The sequence below is a fragment of the Prunus avium genome, chromosome 1 (genome assembly GCF_965620075.1).
Source record: "Prunus avium chromosome 1, drPruAviu1.hap1.1, whole genome shotgun sequence".
Taxonomy (NCBI): domain Eukaryota; kingdom Viridiplantae; phylum Streptophyta; class Magnoliopsida; order Rosales; family Rosaceae; genus Prunus; species Prunus avium.
This window is the reverse complement of record NC_142284.1, coordinates 36,706,967-36,722,256: the sequence shown is the minus strand read 5'-3', so window position 1 is coordinate 36,722,256 and position 15,290 is coordinate 36,706,967. Positions and strand designations below refer to the sequence as shown.

The 15,290-nt window shown below is 35.6% G+C and overlaps 2 protein-coding genes across 3 annotated transcripts; both read left to right on the top strand.

Annotated features, from left to right (window-relative positions):
- The first annotated feature begins 4,310 nt into the window (after window positions 1–4,310).
- LOC148297753 (uncharacterized) lies at window positions 4,311–5,349 on the top strand. The gene is made up of 2 exons (XM_088248120.1): window positions 4,311–4,689; window positions 4,801–5,349. Exons 1-2 carry the CDS (start codon window positions 4,645–4,647, stop codon window positions 5,347–5,349), a joined length of 594 nt encoding a protein of 197 aa, XP_088104246.1. The 5' UTR covers window positions 4,311–4,644.
- Window positions 5,350–7,689: 2,340 nt separating this feature from the next.
- DPL1 (dihydrosphingosine phosphate lyase) lies at window positions 7,690–13,178 on the top strand. 2 transcript variants are annotated; one of them, XM_021958238.2, is made up of 16 exons: window positions 7,690–7,871; window positions 8,021–8,236; window positions 8,340–8,385; window positions 8,744–8,895; window positions 9,177–9,236; window positions 9,787–10,011; window positions 10,092–10,233; window positions 10,446–10,496; window positions 10,618–10,709; window positions 11,292–11,418; window positions 11,556–11,571; window positions 11,692–11,799; window positions 11,900–11,954; window positions 12,086–12,232; window positions 12,577–12,655; window positions 12,777–13,178. In XM_021958238.2, exons 2-16 carry the CDS (start codon window positions 8,037–8,039, stop codon window positions 12,897–12,899), a joined length of 1,623 nt encoding a protein of 540 aa, XP_021813930.1. In that variant the 5' UTR covers window positions 7,690–7,871; window positions 8,021–8,036; the 3' UTR covers window positions 12,900–13,178. The 2 variants fall into 2 exon arrangements, with proteins under 2 accessions (XP_021813930.1, XP_021813929.1); XM_021958237.2 differs by having other exon boundaries at window positions 7,690–8,236.
- The last annotated feature ends 2,112 nt before the right edge of the window (window positions 13,179–15,290 follow it).

Below are 15,290 nucleotides of genomic sequence, written 5' to 3'. Positions count from 1 at the left end.
TAAATCAAATAAATCAAATCCCTAATTAGTCAAATCTCGCCAAATTGGGGAGGAATAATTCCCTTCCATCTACGGAATTATTCATATGAAACCCTAGCCCCCGAGACCTCTATAAAAGGATGGCCACACACAGGGGTTGAGGTACATCTAAACTCCTATTGAAACTCTGCAGAAATTATCTCTCAGAAACCCTAGCCACCTCCTTTCTCTCCCTCTTTTACATAAGGCTCCGGCTGCTCGATTCATCCCAAAAACACATATAACTCCGTACCCTAGTTAGCTAGTGTTTTCTTTACAAAACTCTTGAACTAATTTAGGCATCAGAGGGCCTTTGGCCAACACCCCCCGGGTGTGGTCCTCTTATTGCTATTCGTTTTGCAGGGAGAAAGAGGGGCGGAGAAGACGAAGGAATCTTTCAACCGAATATTCCCGTGGGAGGAAATTTGCTCCCACAATATCGATAAAAATATCGATATATTGACAATAACACCATGGCTAGCTGCGAAAATATTGGCCCCCCAAAAAACCGATAATATCGGCATTTAATACCTTGGGTGCAAATAGCAAATAATAAGGTGCCAATAAAATCACCCTTTAAACTATGGTGAGAAAATTTATTTTATCAATTTTAAAATGTGATTATTTTGTATAATCTCAACTTTTACTGTTCATGAATTTTTACCATGTGCAGTTTGTATATATTTCATAGACTTTTTATCACAGATGGTCCTTAATGTTTACAAAATTGTCATGAATGGCCCTTGAGGTTTTTTTGTGACATTAATAGTCCTTAACGTTATGGTTTTTTTAAAATCATAAATAGTCCCTACCGTTAGAAATTCTGTTAAGTGTGACGTGGAAGATAAGTAAAGCCCACATATCCAATCACATTGTGACATGTGGATGAAAATAAATACATAAATAATCTTTTTTAATGAAAATTCCATATATTTTTTTCTACAACTTTTCATCCCCCTTCCCCTACTCCATCTCTCTCCCCCTCTGCCCTCACTCTCCACCCTCTGCCTTCTCTCTCCCCCTCTACTCTCCCGCTCTCCTCCCTGTCCTCTCCTTCTCCTTCTATTTTTTCCTTTGCTCCCTCTCTCCCCCTCTGCAATCTGAATGAAAATTATAACACATACATAAAGCATATGATTTTCACCAAAAATAAAGTAAGAGGTAAATAGATAAGTCAGAGGCTAAGCAAATAATGCATTTATTTTTTCCACTCTAAGCTGTATTAAGAACACAAGAAGTACCATATATCGCAAGTTCACTCTTGTTTGGATTAGCCCTTGATGGCCAAGTTGTCCTCTCTTCAATAGGAATCCATCAGCGGCTTTATGTTCCCCCAATACAGGCTTGGAGTGGTCAATAATACAGTGGTAGAGAAAATGTATACCTATATAACAATATCTTTGGGGTGGGTTGCTGGGCATGGGTGGTCGGGTTGTAGAGGCAAGAAAAAAACAGAGGGAGAGGGAGAGCACATGGAGTGAGGGCAGAGGCACTGGCAGACCTAGAATTTTTTTAGCAGAGGTGCAATATTGACTAAGTATGAAAAATGGTTTTTCAGAATAATCATTTTCTCAAGATAATTTTTGGCGGGTTTTATTCCTTACACATCAAATAAGAAAACTTGATTTTATGGGATTTTAGTATGAAGTATATATTGACTTAACGAGCCATCATTTTTAGCCTAAATCGTATTTTGCACTAAAACAGATTTTTCATATTTTGATTTGGTGGGAATTTGATTTTCTAGTTTTTTTTTTTGAATCCAAATTGGGGGTACTTCCTTATTTACATTGTAAACTTAAGTAAATGGAGTAAAATAAAAATAAATGAAAGTAAAAGGAGTAAACTTAAGGTAATCTATACACCAGTTGAGCAGAGGGGCAATTTGAAGCACCTATACACTAGGTTCGCCACTGGGCAGAGGGAAAGAGAGAGAGAGAGATAGAGAGAGAGAATGGACTTTCATCCCAAAAAAAAAATTATTTATTTATTTAATCCACATGTCACTATGTGATTGTATATGTAGGCTTCACTTATCTTCCATTCTCAGACACTTAACCCTCCGTTTGGATGAGGGAAAATAACGCGGAATTTAGCTAAAAGTCGGGAATTTAAGATGAGAAATTGACAATTCCCTTGTTTGGCAATTTAAGCGCGGAATTTATTAAATGACACGCGGAAAAAATCATGGAAATTGAGGCATCAAATTCCCAAGTTTAATTTCCACCAAAATAGGCGTCATTTGACAATTTCCACAGTGCGGGAATTCATATTTTCCGTTGTGCCAAAATTTTCATGAAAAAAAAAAAAAAAAAAAAAGCGCCAAACTTAAAAACAGCGCCAAGTTTGGAGGCCTTGTCGCTCTATAAAACCTATGAAACCCTGAACAACAGATTGCCTTGTCGCTTTATAAAAAAAGCTGCGAGCCAGAGAAGTAAGAAGCATCATAAAAAAACTGTGAGCCAGAGAAGTAAGGAGAAGGAGTTCTTCTTGGGTTACACGTCTCTCTTGATCAAGTTTGAAGGTTAGTCTTCAAGCCTTTCTCTCCTTCAATTTATATTTTTCTATTTTAGGGTTACCATGGTTTCTGAATGGCTATCAAATTGGGTGTTTCTGACTAAATTTATGAATGTGTTGAATGGGTTTTGTGATCTTTGTGTTTACTGATGCCTAAAGTCACTGTTGTCATAGTCTTAATTCTTATCTACGTTTTAATTCAACTGTTGTAATAATCCTTATGTGGTAAAAGCATTCTTATGCGAGCAGCAAAGCAAAGCATGTAATAAGTACTAATGATGTTTCTTTAAGCTTGAACCATGAGTATGCTCTCAGGAGATACTTTATAGTACCATAGTTAAGTACGTCATGATTTACTCTGTAGTAAACCAGCAAAGGACGCCATGAGTATGTTTCTTTAATGGTATCCATTTAAACCAGCAAAGGACGTCATTGGTTTTGACTATTACCGTTCAATCGAAACAATTAGTCGGCAATTTAACAGAGTCTTATATGCCGTGATGAGAATTAGTGAAGAATACATAAAATTCCAGCCAAGTACTGTTGGGAGTTCCGAAAGAAGCAAATGGCAATGGTTTGAGGTACTTATATAACTAGAAAAAAAATAAGAATTTTATTTTATTTTTCAACTAGTTATCTTAAGTTTGATACTTATACTTTTTTATATTTCATGTTTAGAATTGTCTTGGGGCACTTGATGGAACTCACATTCCGGTAACAGCGTCAGCAAAAGAAAGACCAAGATATCGAAATAGGAAGGGCGATCTCTCCACTAATGTTTTAGGGGTTTGTGCTCCAGATTTGAGATTTATTTATATATTACCTGGATGGGAGGGCTCTGCATCTGATGCTCGTATATTGCGAGATGCTTTACGTAGGAACAACCGATTTCATGTTGCAAGAGGTAAGTTTTAATACTAGTTTTAAATTAGATTGATATTCTTTCCTCTTTTTTTTTTTCAATACAAGCTAGCTCTTTATATCTAATTTGCTTTTTACAATTTCTTATTGTAGATAAGTACTATCTTGTGGATGCGGGTTATACTAATGGACCGGGGTTTTTAGCACCGTATAGAGGAACTAGATATCACTTGAGTGAATGGAGTGGGAATAATCAACCTGAAAATTACAAAGAGTTATTTAATCTACGTCATTCAATTGCAAGGAATGTAGTTGAAAGAGGATTTGGACTATTGAAGAAACGATGGAGTATATTATGTACACCTTCATTTTTCAACATCAAAATGCAAGTTAGAATCATAAATGCATGCTTTGTATTGCATAACTTCATTCGAACTGAGCAAGCTAATGATCCTATTTTAGAAGTTCAAGATTTGGAATTTTTAGCTTCTGTGGATCATGACATATCAAATCATTCGACTTTGGAGGGAAATAATGCTCATGATAGGATTGCAAGTGTTCAAGTTACTGATCAATGGACAAACTTTCGAGACACATTGGCAGTAGAGATGTTCCATAATTATCAAGTGCAACGAGGCATCATTAATTCTTGATTTATTGTTCACACTTGGACCTTTGTTTCTCTTGTTTCATGTACTTCATGGTTTTTGTTTTGTTTTTTTATTTAGAAAAAGTTAATCAGAATGATCATTAATTCTTATGTTATTTGTTTGTATGAGTACTTGACTATTCTATCACTTGTTGTCATGCTTACTGATGTCCAATGTTGGGATTCTCTACCTAATTTCCTTTCTAATTGTATTTTAAACGTGCAAAAGTGAACAAGCAGGGGCTAAAATCATGAATGGATTTGGAGGAAAAGAGGCTTGCAAGGGAAAGTCAAGGAAAAGGAAAGACAAACAAGGAGTTGAGCCTGAAGGAGAAGACAAAAACTATTTTCGGTGCAATATAGCTATGGAATGTGAATTAGCTGATATACTTCGGGAGGAGCGCAGCTTAGGTCACAAAGGAGATGGTGGATGGAAGGCAGTTGCTTACAATACTGCTGCAAATATATTAGCTGCACAATTTAATCTCCAAATAAGTGCTGATAATATTAGAAATCGTGTTAAGTCATGGAAAAAGTTCTATGGAGTAGTGAGTGATATATTAAGTCAAAGTGGATTCAGTTAGGATTCAACAAAAACGATGATAAGCATAGATGAAGATCATGTTTGGGAAGAATACGTGAAGGTAAATATATAAATTAAAAGTTTTTTTTTTTTTAATCATGTGCTCTGTTTTTTTCTGTTGTTGAAGAGTACTTATAAGATTCTTATTTGACTTTGATTATTTGTTTGGTAGTCTCATGACGATGCTAGAGGTTTTCGATTTAAAGTTATAGAAAATTGGGATGATATAGTAGATTTGTGTGGCAAAGATAGAGCCACTGGAGAGGGCGCTGAAACAGGTGCAGATGCAACTGAGGTTATGACTCCTACTGATGAAGTTGATCATGTTGATTTGGATGGTGATACACAAGATTTAGAAGATATTCATGTTATTGATGATATTTCACCAACCTCAACAAATGGTCAAAAGAGAAGAAATCGTGCATCAAATTCTTCTGATATTCTTCCTACAAAGAAAAGAGGTGTTGTCAAAGATGTTATTGATGATTCGATTGCTAGAATGGCTTTATCATTTGAAGAGTTTATCTGTGCTGATACTAAGAACCTTGATCCAGTAGAGGTATATGCTGAAGTACAAGCAGTACCAGGTCTTAGTGAAAATGAACAACTCAAAGCATGTGCTTGGCTGATAGAAAATGACAAACAATTTCAGATACTGAAGGCACTCCCAATTGAGAAAAAAAAGAGTATGTTGCTGATGTTTATTGCACGTGGGGAGTGATTTGGTTTTCTAATATGTTCTATTTGTTTAAGTTGAGTTATTTAGTTCATCAAACGGTATGTTATTTTATACTTCTGTCATTTATAATTTACATGAGATATCCAAACATTGAAATTTTCAATTTCTGTCATTTACGAAATCCGACATGCATAAATCCAAACACTGAAATCGTCAATTGCTAGAAATTGAAATGACGGAAATCTAAATTCCGTCATTTTATAATTCTATGTAATTGGCAATTCCTTCATCCAAACGGAGCATAACAGAATTTCTAATGACAGAGACCATTTGTGATAAAAAGTCCTAACGTTAAGGACTATTAATGTCACAAAAAAACCTCAAGGACCATTCGTGATAATTTAGTAAACATCAAGGACCATTTGTGATAAAAAGCCTATTTCATAAAGGGTAATGCTATGCTTACCACATAAATCTACCACATTTTAATACCATCTTACATGGCAGCTGATGTGGACAACCACCTCATTAAAATTATATTAGTTTTTTTTAAGGAGATAATATTTTCTATATTTTTCTTTAATTAGTTTTTTTTTTTAAAAACAAACTCCCCTACTGAGTTAGAGACCACTTTTCACACGTCTCTTTGCCTCCCCGAATTCTCTCTCTCCCTCCTTCCTCTCCTCCCCATCGCAGTGCTTGGCCGGACTTCTGCCACCACTCCTCCCCATCGCAGGTGCTCTGTAGGACTTTTGCCACCGCTCCGCCAGACTTCTAACGTCATTCCGCCAGACTTCTTCAAATCAGGATTTGTTTATAATTGTCGGCGCTTTGTCGGACCTCTGCAAACTTCCTCCCCCCCCCCCCCCCCTCCATTGGATAATAGATTGTATCTAATTGATGTACTGGATTTCATTTATATCTCATTTATAGTTAGAGATCTAATCGTTAAAGCATAAATAAGTTAATGTATTTTGTTAGTTTTCAATGGTTGCTGTATAAATTCTCTCATTTGCAGTTTGTATTGTTCATGATGAACCATTTCCTTTTATGAAATTCATGAGCAGGGTGTAACAGACAAATGCATAGCTTAATACCATTTGCACACTTATTAAATTCATGATGAACCATTTGCCTCCATGAAATTCATGAGTGGGAATATGTACACAACAGCCGTCCAAACCCATTAGCTTAATACCTAAAAGATGATATCAAAAAGTTCAAAATCAATAGATCATAACTCTCTTCAAAGTTGATTTCCATATGTGTAACCCAGCTGCCTATTTCAAGGATTTGCGCAAATAGCTTGGAACTACTTACTCAGTGCTATACGAATAAAGAGTAGTAGTCTACTCTATTGCTGCTTTTGTTAATCTATCTATCTATCCATCTTTAAGCTTTCTTTATGCCATTATTTAAATTCCTTTTACTATATATGGATGATGCATTCAGATTGAAAATGTTTATTATAATTGTAAGCATAAGATTTCATTGTACCCAAAAAAGAAGAACAAACAGGAAAACTTTGGACTGTCCAAAATGCTGCCAAACTAAAGTGAACAATGTAAAGTTGAAAGGACAATTGAAAAATAGGCTCTTGTCTTGTCTCAAAGTGAAAGGCAACATGTCCGCTTGATACACCATTTTCCGTTCAAAGTGAGTGCATCATTACCTGAACTAAATTTGTAAATTTCAACAAGAAGGTAAAACAAAAAATATTATTCTCCATTTTGCTTCCATTTTGTGGTTGAGCTCTTCGTAATCCTTTTCCCTGAAACTTAATCTTGGCATATTGTGCTTCCCATAACCTCTATCTAAATATCGATATCAGGCAAATAAATACTGATTGAGACAAATAAATTAACAATTCAGCAACCGTGTGTGAGAAGAAAGCATTCATCCAAAAAAGAAACAAGGTAAGCTAAACAGAAAAAGAATGTTATAACGAAGGTTTACTAACCTAAAACCGTGGAGGAAGGAGTAGAGCGGAGAAACTACGTCAAAAGTCTGGTGGAGCAGTGGCGGAAGTCCGGCCAAGCACCTGCTATGGGGAGAGGAAGGAGGGAGGGAGAGAATTGGGGGAGGTAGAGAGACGTGTGAAAAGTGGTCTCTAAATCAATAGGGTTTTTTTTTTTTTTTATAAAAAAATTTAACTAAAGAAAAATATAGAAAATATTATCTCCTTAAAAAAAACCCTAATATAATTTTAATGAGGTGATTGTCCACATCAGCTGCCATGTAAAATGATATTAAAATATGGTAAATTTATGTGGTAAGTATAACATTACCCTTTCTTAGAAGAGTCGGTCGTAATATATCACATGTGATAATTAATTTATAAAAAGGTCGCGTCGCTGCAAATTAATTCATAATAGCACAATTAAATAAAACAGAAAAAAGGTGTTCTGATCGAGAAGGCAGCCGGACCAATTATAAGAATTTCAACGCTTTGTCTCTTCTTTCACACTCCGTCCACACCAACATCAACAAAACATTTGCATCGAACAATCAGAAATTTCGCCAACAAAGCATAATCCAAATCCAAAATCCAAAAACTCCATTTGGTAAGAAGCTCTCTAAGCTACGCAACCCAACCAAACCCAAAGCGCTTACGTTTACGCCTTAACAATTTTTCAACCAAGCCTCACTATCTATCCGTAATTTTCTCTACTGGTTTTGAATTTTCACCGACGTAGTCTTGGACTGTAATCAGGTTGTTCAGTTCAGCCATGGATTCTTCTGTGAAATCGTTCCTGCTTGATGTTAGAGCTTCCGCGAATTCATTCTTGTCCGAATACGAGCCTCTGGTTCTGGTTTCTGCTCCTCTTATCGCACTCTTCGTTGCTTCCATGCTTCACTCGGCTCTCCAAGTCCTGCACGAGAACGGACTCAAAGCCACTCTGCTAGGGTTCTTCATGAGCTTCGTCAAGTGAGCTTTCAGTAGAATGCTCATTTCTGTTTACTTGTTTCTTTCTTAATTTAAGATATCACCGGTTTAATTATTCGTTTCTGTTTGATTTTGTCAATTACAGGTTGGTTCCTGGCGTGAAGAGTTACATCGACGCTGAGAAACAAAAGGTCTGCGTTTGTTTGTATATAAGCTTTCATATGCGATTCAGTTTCTTTCTCTTTCAAATTTTAATTTCGTCGCATCTGTTTGTTTGTTTCTGGCGCCAATATATAATATTTTTGGACAATAAATGAAATGAGAAGGAAAAAGAGGAAGCATTCAGTGTGAGACTGTTAGTGCGACAGAGACTTTTGCATTTTCTTATTTCTTGCAATATAATGCAGTTTGTTCAGAGGCTGGTGAAGTGTAGTAAATAGCCCAGTTGTGAAAGGTTTTGAGGTTTTATAGTTTAATATTTGAATTAAGTGCATGTCTCATGGTGGTAACAATTTGTCAAATTTGTGGATGTTGTTGTCAAACAAGCAGGTTGTGGATAAGTTACAGTCTGGTGGTAAATCTGTAAGAGAAAGTTGGAGAACTGAATTGCCTAGCACAGGGTTGGGAGTGGGAGTCATAGAGCAAATGAAAGATGAGAAAAGAAAAGATGTGGCTTGGCAAGGCAAATGCTCTGGTGCAGTGTATGTCTGTAGTTGTTAGTTACTAGGAAAATTAATGTTGAACTACTTATCAACACACACATGTGTGTCCGTATAGGATTTTCAATTTTGAGACATCCTGAACATCATGGATGACCACAGGCCATTAATTGCATGGTGAAGTCTATGTGATTGACGGCCTGAGTCTCTGTTGAGTGATCTTCTGTATCTTTGTCATGCACAAGTGAGACACACTTGTGTGTGTGTTAGATTGTATCTATTTCTGTGCTTGAGCCTGGTTGTTTCTTGGTTTGTGTTTGCAGCTACATTGGAGGAAATGAGTGTGAGGGACATTTTTCTTTAATTAATGAGGCATGCTCAATGTAAGTAAGATTTTTTGTATATCTGTGAATAGCCTTTTTCTTCTTGCTATTCTTATTAGGGTTAGAACTTGGGGTGCAGCAACAGCCATACCCCATATATATTTATGGGATATACCACTTAAAAAATAATTACAGGGTTCTACATTTAATGTTTCCTGATAAATTCTACACTTGTGCCGGGTTTTCACAAACAAGTGAATGCCAAACTCCTTTGCATCCCCTCCACCCCTGCCTAAAAGAAAAAAAAAAAATTGTAGTACTGAAACATCAGAAGGGTGGGTGCATTGGTGATTTTCGTATAAGCATTGAGTTTGCACTGGCTTTATGATTCAACTTCTTTAGACGTCTAAGTTTTAATCAGGTACATTGTTTACATTGACACCATCAGGGTTATGTGTCAAAGACAAGATTGCCTGTTACAGTTCTTTGCTTCATAGCTAGGGTACCATTTTTATTATATCTGATAAGATCACTTCCTCTCCGATCTCCACCCTTTCCCATGTATTCATGTTTTACCTCTTGTTTGAACTTGCTTGGATTTGGCTTTCAGGTTTGCACATACCAATCCATTGCATATGGATGTATTCCAGAGTGTGGTACGGTTTGAAGCAGAAGTGGTTGCAATGACTGCTGCAATGCTTGGAAGTAAAATGAAGTCTTCTGGAGGACAAATATGTGGAAACATGACATCAGGAGGAACTGAAAGTATATTATTGGCTGTGAAATCATCACGAGATTATATGAAAACCACGAAGGGGATTAAAAAGCCTGAAATGTATGTCATGTTACACTTATCTATACTAACTGTTGTAGCATGGAGAGTATTAATGCAACCTATTTTATGTTCAAGCGCAGGATAATACCTGAATCTGCTCACTCAGCATATGACAAGGCTGCACAATATTATAACATCAAGCTTTGGCGTGTCCCTGTAAATAAAGAATTTCAAGCAGATGTCAAAGCAATTAGAAGATACATTAATAGAAACACCGTTTTGGTATGCAATTAATTTGTTGATTTTGCTCCTTTCATATTTTCCCTTGCATCTCTGATAATATATTCTATTAAAATTTTGTTATTCTCATTAGCTCAAGAGAAAAAGGAAAAAAAAAATTCTCCATTTAACCCATTGTGCAACAAGGGTGATTTTCCTAACTTCAAGTTCTCTGTTTGCCAGTTAAACTAACCTATACTTTTGTGATGCTGCAGATTGTTGGATCTGCACCTGGTTTCCCTCATGGCATTATTGATCCTATTGAGGTATTTTTTTATAGGGGGTTTTTATGGATAAATTTTTGGAAGATGACATGATCTTAGCTTTAGTGATGTTCTCTTATCTTAAGAACTTTGAACTGAGAATATACGGGAACTTCTTGTACAGGAGCTTGGTCAATTGGCTTCTAGCTTCGACATTTGTCTCCATGTGGACCTTTGTCTTGGTGGCTTCGTATTACCTTTTGCTAATAAGCTTGGGTATGTCTGGGTTGGTTCTGCCAGCAAAAGTTGTTTCTAATTTTGGCTATTGATTTTATTGCGTACCATGTAGATGTCTTACTGTTGGGAGTATGGTCCTCTACTTTACAAGTCTTTTAAATTTCTTGTGTTCCAAAAGTTAATGAGTTGTAGCCTTGAAGGTACCATGCTGTTAACTTGAGGAATTTGAAGTTTGCTAACCACATGAGATTGGTCAATTTTCTTTTACTGTATGGTGATTAAGTGAATGTGTTTTATTTAGTGTTGCACATGGTAATCGTAGTTTATTCTCTTGGTTTTACAATTTAGAGCTATTGGTGGCTGTAATACTTTGTATAGGTTGGCACTTCGGTAATTTTAATTGATATTAGATGGTTCTTATTTTTAGAATTTGATATTAGGGAGTTTATGGTATAAAATAGTTGGTAGGTGTTACAGTTTCCATACACATGTCCATCTGTCATCTTTTTGGATATATATATATATATTGTGAATATAAGTATCCTGAAATTAGATGGTGTTCTTTTTTGGAAATTATAATTTCTTATCATTAACTTATCTTTCTCAACTGTTTGTTTTCAGGTATCCAATTCCACCCTTTGATTTTTCAGTGAAAGGAGTGACATCAATATCAGCAGATGTGCATAAATATGGGTTGGCTCCTAAAGGAACAAGTGTAGTTCTGTACAGAAACCATGACCTCAGAAAGGTTATCTATTGATGTTGGTCAAACATTCAGAAAACATTGCTTTGCATTTGGATTTAGCCTTCCTAATATGCTTTTCTTTTCATTGCATATTGGTTCATCGGAATGCTGGGTTTATGGCTTTCTATTTTCCATCTCAGCATCAATTCGTTGCCGGTAAGTTTTCACCAGAAAAAAATGATTATCCAGGCAGTCAACTGAATTGTTCATCCGTCTTGTTGCTGGAATTGATGTAATTTTGATGCAATAATCATTGCCAATTTTTGTGGTTTGCAGTTACTGAGTGGTCAGGAGGGCTATATGTGTCTCCAACCATTGCCGGAAGCAGACCTGGTGGTTTAATTGCTGGGGCTTGGGCATCTATGATGTCTTTGGGGGAGGAAGGTAAGAATGTATTGGCCAGATGTTTCTACTAATCTAAATATTTTCAGCAAATTCTTGGCTTGTGGCTGATTATGTTCCATTACACTCCAACATTCTGTAGGGTACTTGGAAAACACAAAAAAGATCATGGAAGTATCAAAAAGACTTCAGAAAGGGTATTGTTTTCTTTTCTTTTCTTTTTCTCCGTCTGAAAAGGGTGTCTTGTTTGTTTGGTTATTTTTGTTTTCCTTTGGGGATTGGAAGCAGGGGTATTGATCTTTTGTTAATCTTGCCACTTTGTGTGCAGGATAGAGGAAATTCCCGAGTTGTTTGTCATTGGAAGGCCAGACATGACAGTTGTGGCATTGGGATCTAATGTTGTTGACATATTTGAAGTAAATGATATCATGTCATCTAAAGGCTGGCATTTGAATGCATTGCAAAGACCCAACAGGTAGGCTATTGTGTGTTTGTTTGCGTGGCTGCATGTGCACATACGCCTTCTTGTGAAAAAAAAAAAAAAAAAGTTATGCACAAAGTCATAGTAGGCTATAGCCTCCTTTCTTTTTCCCATGTCAAAAAGTATCCACCACTAGTGACAAGTAGATTGTCTAATTTACTATTATGGGGTGTCAAATAAGGGGAGGCTTTCAATATGAATTGGATGGATGATTTTTGTGGGAAGGTATTCTGTTCTAGTGAATGAGAAATGGCTTGTGCTCAGTTGCTGTCTTCATGATTAGTTCACGAATTCAAGCGCATGAAACTTATTTGTTTTGTTTATTATGCTTGACTCAGCATTCATATCTGCTTGACGCTTCAACACGTACCAATTATTGATGACTTTCTCAGGGATCTGACGGAATCTGTGAAAACTGTAAGTTGATTTTGAACTTAGCAAAATACCAAACCATATCTACCATTTGATTACATCCCTTTACTGTGTACCAAAAACCATTTATGCGTATTTTTATTAACTGTGACGTGACATCATTCAGGTTAAAGAAAATCCAGGTCCTATAAGCGGAGGGCTCGCTCCCATTTATGGTGCTGCGGGGAGGATGCCAGATAGAGGTACGGTTCAGGAGCTGTTGGTAAATTACATGGACGGTACATGCTAGTGGTGCTCACCAAATTGTTTCTCATAGAATTCTTTGGTCAAGTTGTAAGAAAATGTTGTTTTCGAAAAGACAAAAGTTAAAAGAAAAATGAAAATCCATTCGTTGATTTTCTCCAATATTACTTGATGTTCTTGCCTCGGGTTTGATTTAAGGATTCATTGTCTAAATCCACGATATATACGTGTATTTTGTGATCATTTGCTGCTCATTCACAACTTCTTATTTTATAATTCAATCAACTGCCCCTTGCGGAGCCTCCGCAATTGTCAACTGCTTTTATAGGTTATGTTTCTTTTAAACCTACTTCAATCCCGTCCATTGCAATTATTAGTTAGGGTAAGATTTTCTACTTTGTAGCGGTAATTTATCTATATATATAAAGCAAAAGGCAGAGAATGGTGAAACATTCAAAATACCAGAAAATGCCCTTAGTTAATGCAAATATTAAGAATTGAAATTATTAATTAAATGAGGATAATATGGTAAATTCACACTTTTTCATATTTAAAAAAATTAAAATTAAAAGAAAAATCAAATAATGGCCTATTTTTATGGAACATAACTACCAATTATCTTTTTTAATTTTAAAATAAGTTTTAAATTTAAAAAAAAAAAAAAAAAAAAGCCTCTCGCAGGCGCGTAAGTGCGTGCGGAGAGGCTAGTATATATAAAGCAAAATGCAGAGAATGGTGAAACATTCAAAATACCAAAAAATGGCATTGGTTAATGCAAATCTATATATATAAAGCAAAAGGCAAAGAATAGTGAAACATTCAAAATACCAAAAAATGGCATTGGTTAATGCAAATCTATATATATAAAGCAAAAGGCAGAGTATGGTGAAACATTCAAAATACCAGAAAATGCCCTTAGTTAATGCAAACATTAAGAATTGAAATTATTAATTAAATGAGGATAATGTAGTAAATTCATACTTTGTCATAAATAAAAAATTAAAATTAAAAGAAAAATAATGGATCCTATTTTTATGGAACACAACCATGGTCTTAAACATCGATAATATCCCCGATATTATCCCGATAATATCTGATTTTTGGGGGTCCGATATTTTAACAACTAACCATATAGTTATCGTCAATATATCGATATTATCCCGATATTATCCCGATAATATCGGAAAGATATTTTCAACACTTTTATGAATGATTTGGTCAATATATCGAGATATTATCGATAATATCCCGATATGAAACTCAAAAAATGTAGAGAACTGAAGTAGCTCATTGAACTGATTTGGGTACTCTACGGAAAGCATGTCTCCTAGAGTAATACAAAAGTAGCTTATTGAGCTAATAAACAAAGCATGTCTAGCCGACAGAATGCTCACATGCTTTTACAAAATGGATAAAATATAAAACTTAGCTTTGGATTCTTGGCTTGGTTTACAAAATGGATAAAATATAAAACTCACCAACGTTTTTTCAACTTACATTACTTACCCTACCATTCAACCACTCACCTGCTTTTACTTACCCTACCATGGCAGTAGGCGGGCAGGACCAGGAATTGGTGCCATAGGGAAGAACTATACTCGTAGAGAAAGAGGCGAGGGGACATTGTCAAGTCAAGAAGATGACTCGTTATCTATAACTTCGGACTCTGTTGGAGTAGGAAGTAGTAACTATGGTTATACTCATAACCAACCATTTCCCTACCCTTCATATCCCATTCCTGTTGGGCTGGAATCAAGTGACACATGGAAAGAATCCGAGACTCAATCTTCAAATGATTTTGCTTATGGACAGCGTCAACCAATCTCGGATCCATATGGGTGGCATGTTAACAATTACATGGAAAACTATTTTGGGGATTTATCATTTGATGACTACTCTTCAAAATATACTTACTCTACACATAGAGATGATGAAGATAGTGAAAATTTTGAACCTCATAGGAACTCTATGTGGTACTAAGTCACTCATGTATCTTACCATGCAATGTATAAAGTGTAAAATATTGTAGTAATTCATTATATATAAATGATTATGGTGTGTTTAATCTTCTTTCATTAATTACTACATATTTCTACACTTACGGTGTTTGCCAGCTCGCTATATAATCAACTTAAATCAATTAAATCCATCATGCAATGCATTTCCTTCCAATTTTTTGTGATAAACTAATAGATAATTGACTAAATAAACATCCTACAAAGTTTCAATAAAAATTTCCAAGTTTTTCTTACAATTTCCGTGGTTTTTATTCAATTTTTTCCGATACCGATAATATCCCGATATTTCCTGCGATATTTCCGTGTTTTTTGACTTCCGATACTTCCGATACCTCCGATATTTAAGACCATGAACACAACTACCCATTATCTTTTTTAATTCTAAAATAAATTTAAATATTAAATATTAAATAAATAAA

Bases quoted from the DNA above. Each gene is read 5' to 3' on its own strand.
- LOC148297753 (XM_088248120.1), top strand. From the start codon at position 4,645: ATGATAAGCATAGATGAAGATCATGTTTGGGAAGAATACGTGAAG. The intron at 4,690-4,800 runs GTAAATATATAA...TTTGTTTGGTAG, and splicing joins TTTGGGAAGAATACGTGAAG to TCTCATGACGATGCTAGAGG.
- DPL1 (XM_021958238.2), top strand. From the start codon at position 8,037: ATGGATTCTTCTGTGAAATCGTTCCTGCTTGATGTTAGAGCTTCCGCG. The intron at 8,386-8,743 runs GTCTGCGTTTGT...TCAAACAAGCAG, and splicing joins TCGACGCTGAGAAACAAAAG to GTTGTGGATAAGTTACAGTC. The intron at 10,710-11,291 runs GTATGTCTGGGT...GTTTGTTTTCAG, and splicing joins CCTTTTGCTAATAAGCTTGG to GTATCCAATTCCACCCTTTG.